General features: G+C 50.0%; 2 protein-coding genes across 6 annotated transcripts in view; one reads left to right on the forward strand and one right to left on the reverse strand.

The window, feature by feature from the left end:
- Prkcsh (protein kinase C substrate 80K-H) overlaps nucleotides 1–749 on the forward strand; it is an 11,403-nt gene extending 10,654 nt beyond the window's left edge. For all 3 annotated transcript variants that reach the window (XM_005346933.3, XM_005346935.3, XM_005346934.2), the window contains exon 18: nucleotides 435–749. The gene's annotated coding sequence lies outside the window, so the exon portion shown is untranslated. The remainder of the gene's footprint in view (nucleotides 1–434) is intronic.
- Nucleotides 750–4,657: 3,908 nt separating this feature from the next.
- Elavl3 (ELAV like RNA binding protein 3) overlaps nucleotides 4,658–8,644 on the reverse strand; it is a 34,530-nt gene continuing 30,543 nt past the window's right edge. For 2 of the 3 annotated variants that reach the window (XM_005346939.2, XM_005346938.2), the window contains exon 7: nucleotides 4,658–5,122. In XM_005346939.2, the coding sequence (XP_005346996.1) occupies nucleotides 4,771–5,122 (352 nt within the window). In that variant the 3' untranslated portion in view covers nucleotides 4,658–4,770. The remainder of the gene's footprint in view (nucleotides 5,123–8,644) is intronic. The other variant, XM_005346940.2, reaches the window with a different exon arrangement.

The raw sequence follows: 8,644 nt of genomic DNA on the forward strand, positions 1-8,644 counted from the left end.
CTCTCTCTCTCTCTCTCTCTCTCTCTCTCTCTCTCTCTCTCTCTCTCTCTCTCTCTCTCTCTCATTCATAGTTTCTCGAGATAGGGTTTCATTTCTCTGTGTATTCTTGCTTGGCTTTCCTAGAACTCACTCTGTAGAGTTCCAGGACAGGCTCCAAAGAAACAGAGAAACCCCGTCTCGAAAACAAAAAAGACAGAATATTGTGTAGTCCATACTGGCCTTGAGCATTCGTCAGTCCTGCCCACTGTGCCACCTACCAAGCCCAGTGTATGAGGTACTGACGACTGACCCAGGGCTTTCTGTGCTAGGCACACAGTCTGCCAGCTGAGCCACATCTTCCAGAAATAATTTAGGTTTCCAGTGCTGGGGTGCTTGCTTTTGCACCAGCCCATGTCCTGGGCCCTCCGTCTTTCTAATTCTGTCTTCCATCCTAGAACTTCAAGGCCTGAAACCTGTCTACTGATCCTGCAGTCTATGGACCAAGGCCTGCCTACCCAGGGTTCCTGGCCATTCTCCAGGTAGCAGGAACCCCGTGGTGCTCTAAGCCCCGCTTCTGGCCCAGGCTAGCCAAGCCATCCATATTGCTGAGGCCCCAGTGGCCTCCAGAGATGGATAAAGGAGCTCACCCTCCTTGGATTTTTGGGTGGGAGTTAATCCCTGTTCCACCTCATCCCTGCCTTCCCAGCTGGTAGGAGATGAGTGGATGACCTCACACGTGACCTCAGAACAATAAATGTGACTCGTCCATATTGGCTGTGTGTGCCTTTTTTCCCCGTTGGTCTATATAGTTGAGGCTAGCCTCAGGCTGTCTCCTTCCTCGGTCGCTCAGGGCCAGCATGCCTAGCTAGATCTGCCTTTATTTTGGGGTGTGAACAGGAGGCAGATGTGGAAGGTGGGGGGTACCGCTGTCAGCTGTCAACTTAGCAGGGTCTGGAGTTGCCTAGGAGACAGACCTGGCTGTAGTTACAGAGAAGGAGTAGAGGTCAAGGCTTGGTGTCGTGTACCTTAGCTCCTGCAGCCATCTCTGCTTCCTGGCTGCAGTGCCAGCAGCTTCAAGCTCCTGCCACGCCTTCCTGCCGTGATGGACTGGACTCTTGAACTGTCAGGTGTGGTGTCGCAGCTGCAGTTTACACCGAGGGAAGCAGTAGGTGCAGCCTCTTGCAGCACCACAACCCAACTGACAGCGAAGGCACCCAGGCCCCAGCAATCGGTAGACAGTAGACTGTTGTCCCCAGCCCAGGGAGGGATGGCATCCTTTTCCGGGGGTCCCAGCACACAAACCTGCCCACCCCTGCCCACAAATCACCTGAGACTTAAGATTCTGAACTTTTTATTCTCTGGCATGAAAAGTACAAATAATTAAACAATTCCATGTAAAAGTCAGTTACCGCGGCCAGGCCTGGAATCTCGGTAATAAATAGTCTAAACGCAACTTGAAGTGTTTGTGGGTTTGGGTTGAGGTTTGTTTTTTTTTAGTTTTTTTTTTTTCTACAGTTCTTTATATCACCTCCAACATGGACTCTGTCATGGTTTGAAACTTTCCCAATAAACAGGATGAAGGAAGGGTTGGAGGGGCTGAGCCCCATTCCCACTGGCCTGCCCGTGACCCCCCAGGGATTTTGGAAGACCCAAGGGCTCCTCTCCCTGGGAGCCCTTGGCCTGGCCCTCCTGGGGGACTGGCCTTCAGGGAGGGGGGCTAGCTGGGCTAAGCTTGTATCTTAGAAAAAAAGTCCCTTCCTCCCAGTCTTGGGGACAGCAGGGACCTAGGCCTTGGTGGGAGGGGGTGGGGGGAGAAGCCCCCTCTTCAGAGCTGGCCCTCCCCCCAGGGTGGGGGACAAACCCAGCCCTTATTGCTCGGATGCCTCCAGCATGTGTGGAAGGCAGGGGAGACCCCAGAAACAGCAGGGAAAGAAGGGGTTGCACCCTCCTGAAGGTGGGTAGTCCCTGTCCTGCTGGGAGGGATGGGGAGGATTAGGGCAGACTTAGAAACCACCAGAATAAATAGGTTCGGTGTATCATGAGCAAGCTAGAGTTCACCAGCTAAATAGACAGAAAAACCTCTCAAGACAATAGCAAAACAATCCCATTGAGAGGCCCTGGGCACCAACAGCTGTGGGGAGCCCACGGCACCCCAGGGGGCACTCCGCTACCATTACTGTTATTAATAATTATTACTTTAGTGACTCCACTTCCCCTTTTTATAAATAAATTAGGCATAACCACATCGCAGCAAAACTGAAAGAAAAGGGACATCTTCCTTCAACTTGCAAACCAATGAAAGAACAGAAATATACACAAAGGTCCTTACAGGCCAACAAGGGTAATAAATAGTTAACATAGCAATAAGTTAAAACTACATGAAGCTAAATTCAGCAAAAAAGTACGAGAAAGTTAACTGGTGACAGTTTATCTTTTTTTCCTTTTTTTTGTTTTTAAATTGTCTTTGTGTTTTTGTCTTTTTTCCTTTCTTTCCTGTTGCTATATTTCATCTTCTGTTTGAGTTTTCTTTCTTTTTTTTCCGTTTTTTTATTTTTTGGTCTTTTTTTAATTTTTTTTTTCTTTTTGTTCCTTGCAGCAGAAATTCCACAGACGGTTAAGAACAACACCAGGAGGGGTGGGGAGAGAGAGTTGGACGCTCAGATGGGGCCATGGCCAGACACCAAACGCAGAGGACACCGGAAGAAAGCAACTAGAACTAGAGGGCGGGGCGGGGCGGGGCTTCACGACTCTCAGCTGTGACTGGGCCCACTGAGGGATGGGTTGAAGGTTTGGGGCTCCCAGGGGCTCCAGCCTGTGGCTTCTGTTGGAACTTGCATAAAGGAATAAAAAGAGTGTGGGGTTATGGATGCAAAATTCAGTCAGAAGCCAGGGCCGGGGCTCATGAAGGCTGCATCCATGGTTCCCCCACAGTCCAGAAAGACGAAAAAACCCAACAATCAAAAGGTGACACGCTGATGGGAAGGGGTGTGGGGACACCCCTGGGTCTGGGGGATGTTCTGGGTGCTTGCTGCAGTGGGGAGCACACTGGCCCTAGTTGAGGGAGGAGACTGCAGACCTCCCCCTGGACCCAGGGGGGCTGAGTCCCAGGGGCAGGGGGTCCTTTGGCCTCAGTGTTGTGGGGAGTGAGAGCCCCCTCCAGCCCACGGTGATGCCAAAGTAGAACGAGGTATTGTGTGTTTGGATGCATGGACGCCATATGTGTGGGCAGCAGGGAGGCCCCTGGTGGGCTAAGGAGTCTGTGCAGAGAACCTGGGGCTGGGGCTTATTGGGGGCCCAGGGAGAAGTGGCTGGACCAGCCTGGCTGGAGGAAGTAACTGGGTCAGGGTCTCCAGTAGGAACGTCTTGTCTGGGCCTGTAGGATGCTGTGGACATGGGTGTATGTCCCAAGGTGTTGTATGTCCCTAGGTGTTGTATGTATCTAGGTGACGTGTAGGATGCTGCGGACATGGGTGTATGTCCCTAGGTGTTGTATGTTTCTAGGTGACCTGTTTATTTTTGTTTTTTGAGACAGGGTCTTATATAGCCCAGGCTAACCTAAACTCACTATGTAGCCAAGGCTAGTCTTGACCTGATCTGCCTCCACCTCTCAAGTACTAGGAAGAACGAGGGCTGTGCACCACTGCTCCAGGTTGCTGCAGTGCTGGGCTAAACCCAGGTCCACCAACCGACGGCAGCCCCGGCTCTCTTTGGAAACTTGTGTCCAGATTCCTACGTCCAAATGGATCTGTGGCAGTGGCTTTCACACGTCACATGGTTTTGTGGACAAGCAGCCAATGTCTGTATCTATGTCTACACAGCCCTAAGGGTCCGTGTGTCTCCATCCTCTCTTGTGGCTTTGGTCACCTTCCTGAATGTATCCTGAAATGTTTCTGTATGTGTTGTTGTATCTGTGTCTCCAAGGTCCAAGTATATGTCCCTCCTGTCTTCTTGTGGCTGTGTGTGTGTGTGTGTGTGTATGTGTGTGTGTGTGTGTGCGCGCGTGCGTGCGCGCATTGGCAGCCCTATGGACTTTCAAACCCTCAGCCCTGCTTCCTGCACCCCCGCCCCAGTTAGTTGGTAAACATAACTTGCCAAAATAGTTTCTTTTTTTTTTTGTCTTTTTTGTGATTTTTTTTTTCAAGTTCAAGAATCCCCAGTAAAAATTCTCCACGAGGTCTTTTTCCCTTTTTACAAAAATAGAGTTTTTCTTCCCCTCCCACCCCACCCCACCCTTTTTTTTCGTTTTGTTTCTGCTTCCTACCCTGCCCCAACCCTGCTCCCTGTATTCTGCCCAGGGACTGGGGCCTGGGATGGGGAGGCCCACACCCCTCTTTCATGTTTTTTGCTGTTTTGGGGATTTTTAAACCTGTTCCCTCCCCTTTCTCTCGGTATAGGACAGGCCTGGGCAAAGGAGGCCTGGGTGGAGCACTGCTGTGTCCCCTGAGCCATCCCATGCAGGGTGGAGAGGGTGAGGTGGGATAGGGGGGGTCTCCTCTCTGCTTTCTTCTTTTTGTTTTTAGCCAAAAAAAGAAACAAAAGCCATCACCGTGAACCAAACCAAGACGAGAGAGTGAACAAGCCCCAGCTGGGTGGGGAAAGCAGGGAGGATGGGAGGATCCCCCCCCTTGATTCCCTGCAGACCCTCCCCATCCCGATGCTCACCCTGTGGTGTTTTTTGCAAGTGTGTGGGTCTTCCTGCTCTTGCAGTCACGCTCTCTCTCTCTTTCTCACTCTCTCTCTCCCGCTCTCATTCTCTCTCTCTGCTGCCCAGGGAGGGAGGGCGGTAAGTGCTCAGGCCTTGTGCTGCTTGCTGGTCTTGAAGGACACCTGCAGCACACGCTCACCCAGGCGGTAGCCATTCAGGCTGGCGATGGCCATGGCTGCCTCGTCGTAGTTGGTCATGGTGACGAAGCCGAAGCCCTTGCACTTGTTGGTGGTGAAATCCCGGATGACCTTGACATTGGTGACTGCCCCAAAAGGTCCGAAAAGCTGCCACAGCACGCTCTCATCAGCTTCAGGGGACAGGTTGTATACGAAGATGCACCATCCAGCGCCTGCCGCGCCTCCGGACAAGCCCACACCTGCCAGGCCACTCATGCCATCGATGGCGATTGGGGAGAACCTGGCGATGAGCGACAGGGGACTACTTTGGGGGTCACGCGGGCTCTGCCCTGATCCCCAGCATGCCTCCGACACCCCCCACTGGGAGAACCCTATACTGTGTGCTATGTATGTAAGACCCTTGTCCTAACCAGGCTGTGACCCCATTGCTTGTCTCTGACCCCACTGAGACACCAGCCCCTGACCTGCAACCTGTCTTGACCTCCACCACTCTCCAAATATCACCTATGATCCTGTCCTAAAGTGCCATCTTTAGCCGGATCTCGTGACCTTTGACCCTACCTGATCCTGAGCCCTGCTGATCTTCACCCTTCCATAGGTATACTCAGCATCTCTCTGTGGCCCAGTTGGCCTGAACTCACTATATAGCCAAGGGTGGCTTCTTGGTTTTGTTTTTTCCTCCTTTTTGCTTGCTGATCTTAAATTTGTGCTTCTCTTGCCTTTACCTCCCAAATGCTGGCATTGCACACCCAGCTGACAGCGCTGGGATGGAACCCAAGGCTTTGTGCATGCCAGGCAAGTGCTCTTCCAATTGAGCTGCATTCCCAGTCCCCACCCCTTCAAAACTAACTCTGGTGTGTGTGTGAGAGAGATAACAGAGGGAGACAGACAGACAGAGACAGACAGAGAGACAGAGATTGCCTCTGTACTCCAACCATGCTGACCTCGAACTGAACTCCATTTCTTGCCTCAGCCGATGAAGGAGCCCAGCGTGGGTAACAGCTGAGCCCTGGCTCTTCTTTTTTGGCCGAAATCTGAACCTGTCCTGGTACCAATCTTCCCTGACAGCTCTGACTCCATTTTGACTTACCCTGTGTGGGTAGAAACTGGCCCTGCAAGACCAGCGTAGGGTGTCGTATGTGAGCCAGTGGTCCTGCACCTTCCTCTAACACGAAAAGTGGCCTCATCTGTCTCTTTTCTGGTCTCTTCCTATCCAAATCACAAGCAATACCCTCTGACTTAGTTTTTCTTTCTCTGGTTTCAATTACTGGTAGTTTCCTTAAATGAAAATTTCTAAAAATAAACAATTCACAGACTGGCTTTTGTTTGTTTGTTTTGTTTTTTTAAAAATATTATTTAGATTATTTATTTGTTTATTTTGGTTTTTCAAGGCAGGGTTCCTCTATGTAACTCTGGCTGTCCTGGAGCTTACTATGTAGACCAGGCTGGCCTTCAGAGATCTTCCCTAGTGCTGGGATTAAACACACCATGCTCAGTTTGGACTTATTTCATTTTTATGTGTGTTTGCCTGCATGTATGTAAGTGAAACGCGTGCATACGTGGTACCTGCAGAAGCCAGTGTGCTGTGGGACAATGCTCTTGTACCCTGTAAAGATTTCTCATTTGTATTGATTTACTAAAATGCTGATTGGCCAGTAGCCAGGAAAGAAGTATAGGTGGGGCGACCAGAACAGGAGAATTCTGTGAGAAGAAAGGCTCAGTCTGCAGTCGTCACCCAGACACAGAGGAAGCAAGATGAGAACGCCTCACTCAAGATGAGAAGCCACATGACTAACACAGACAAGAATTATGGGTTAATGTAAGAGTTAATAAGAAGCCTGAGATAATAGGTTAACTAGTTTATAATTAATGTAAGCCTCTGTGTGTTTCTTTGGGACTGAATGGCTGTGAGCCCAGACGGGACAGAAACTTTCAACACTAGTAGGGGGCATAAGAACCCCTGGAACTGGAGTTACAGAGAGCTGTGAGCAATCATGTTGGTGCTGGAAATCGAACCTGGGTCCTCTGCAAGAACAAGTGCTCTTAAAGACTGGGCCTTCGCTCCAGCCCATGTTTTTGGATTTTTGAGACTGGATCTCACTGTATAGCCCAGGCTAGCCTCTAACTTGTGATCTTTGTGAATCTGCCTTCTGAGTTATGTGGATCAGAAGGTATATAACTATAAGGAATTTCTAATATAATTTTATTAAATGTATCATTAGTGTGTGTGTGTAGTAGTAGTAGTAGGAAGGGAGTGCACATGCCATGACACTGTGGAGGGCAGAGGACGAGTCTGTAGAGTTGGTTTTCTCCTTCCACCTTATATGGGTTCTAGGCATTAAACTCAGGTGATCATGCCGTGTGGCAAGCCCCTTTACCCTCTGAACATTCTTGTCAGCCCACACTCATAAATTTTAATTGCACACTGAATGTGGTTAGGTGACTTAGGATTATAATTATAGTTCTTGGAAGGCCAAGGGCACAGAGCAAAAATTTGTCTTGAGGCCGGGCGGTGGTGGCGCACGCCTTTAATCCCAGCACTTGGGAGGCAGAGGCAGGCGGATCTCTGTGAGTTCGAGACCAGCCTGGTCTACAAGAGCTAGTTCCAGGACAGGCTCCAAAACCATAGAGAAACCCTGTCTCGAAGAAAAAAAAAATTGTCTCGAAACAAATGCTTTTGACTCCTGGATCTGCCCCAGCTTTAACACACTCCCATTCTCAAGAGAGCCTTTCTTGTTAAGTCTGTCTCTGTCTCCTCTCACCCTCCCATCTCAGCCCTCCAGAACGCAGTCACTCCAGGGTTCTGATGGATGCTGGAGATCTGAGTCAGGTCCTCCTCAGCTTGTGCCACACTGGGTCAGCTTCCCAGCCCCTGTCCTACTTCACAAAAGTCAGGCATGGTAGACAGCTCTTGTCATCCTAGCACTAGAGCCGTGGAGACAGGAGCACGAGGAGTTCCATGTCATTTCATCTACACCTTCAGTTTGCTGTCAGCCTGGGACACACGAGATGACAAAACCAAAAAAGAAGATGCCTTTCTTTAACACTCAGGAGTTAGTGTCTCCTGATAGGGAGATTTTTGTGAGTTCAAGGCCAGTCAGATACATATAAGACCCTGTCTAGAAGAAGAAAAGGGAGAGGAGAGAGGAGGAGGAGGTGGAAAAAGAGGAAGAACTAAAGGGATAAACGGGGAGAGTGAGCAGCGTGACAGAAGGTCCCCGTGTGGATGTACTCCTCCCCCACTAGTCACCTAGCTGTCTCAGGAGCAGACTGCCTAAAATCATAGTTTCTGTGTTAAGGAACCGTTATTTCAACTGGTTAATGCTGGTGATTTAGAGATGCCTAAGAGAAACTGATAAAAATGTTTTCTTTAAGGGAAAAGGAAAAGTTCTTCACTTATGGAAAAGAGGGTATCCATATGCTGAGGCCAGGAAAGGACAAAGCTGTGAAATTATGAAGAAGGAGCTGGCCTGGTGGTGCAGGCTTGTCATTCTAGGATGTGGGCAGGAGAGTCACAGCTCGAAATAAAAGTAAGAAGATAAACAGCATCTCTGAAGTCCCACGTTCGAGGGAGAGGCAGAAGGAGCAGAGTTCAAGGACACGCGTGGTTTAGGCTTGCTGACCTGCCTGTGTGAAACCCTGTGTCAAGAAAGGGCTGGGCGGTGGTGGTGCCTTCCAGCACTCAGGAGGCAGAGGCAGACAGATCTCTGTGAGTTTGAGGCCAGCCTGGTCTACAGAGTTAGTTCCAGGACAGGCTCCAAAGCTACAGAGAAACCCTGTCTCGAAAAACAAAGACAGAGAGAGAGAGAGAGAGAGAGAGAGA

Source organism: Microtus ochrogaster, chromosome 5, assembly GCF_000317375.1.
Source record: "Microtus ochrogaster isolate Prairie Vole_2 chromosome 5, MicOch1.0, whole genome shotgun sequence".
NCBI lineage: Eukaryota > Metazoa > Chordata > Mammalia > Rodentia > Cricetidae > Microtus > Microtus ochrogaster.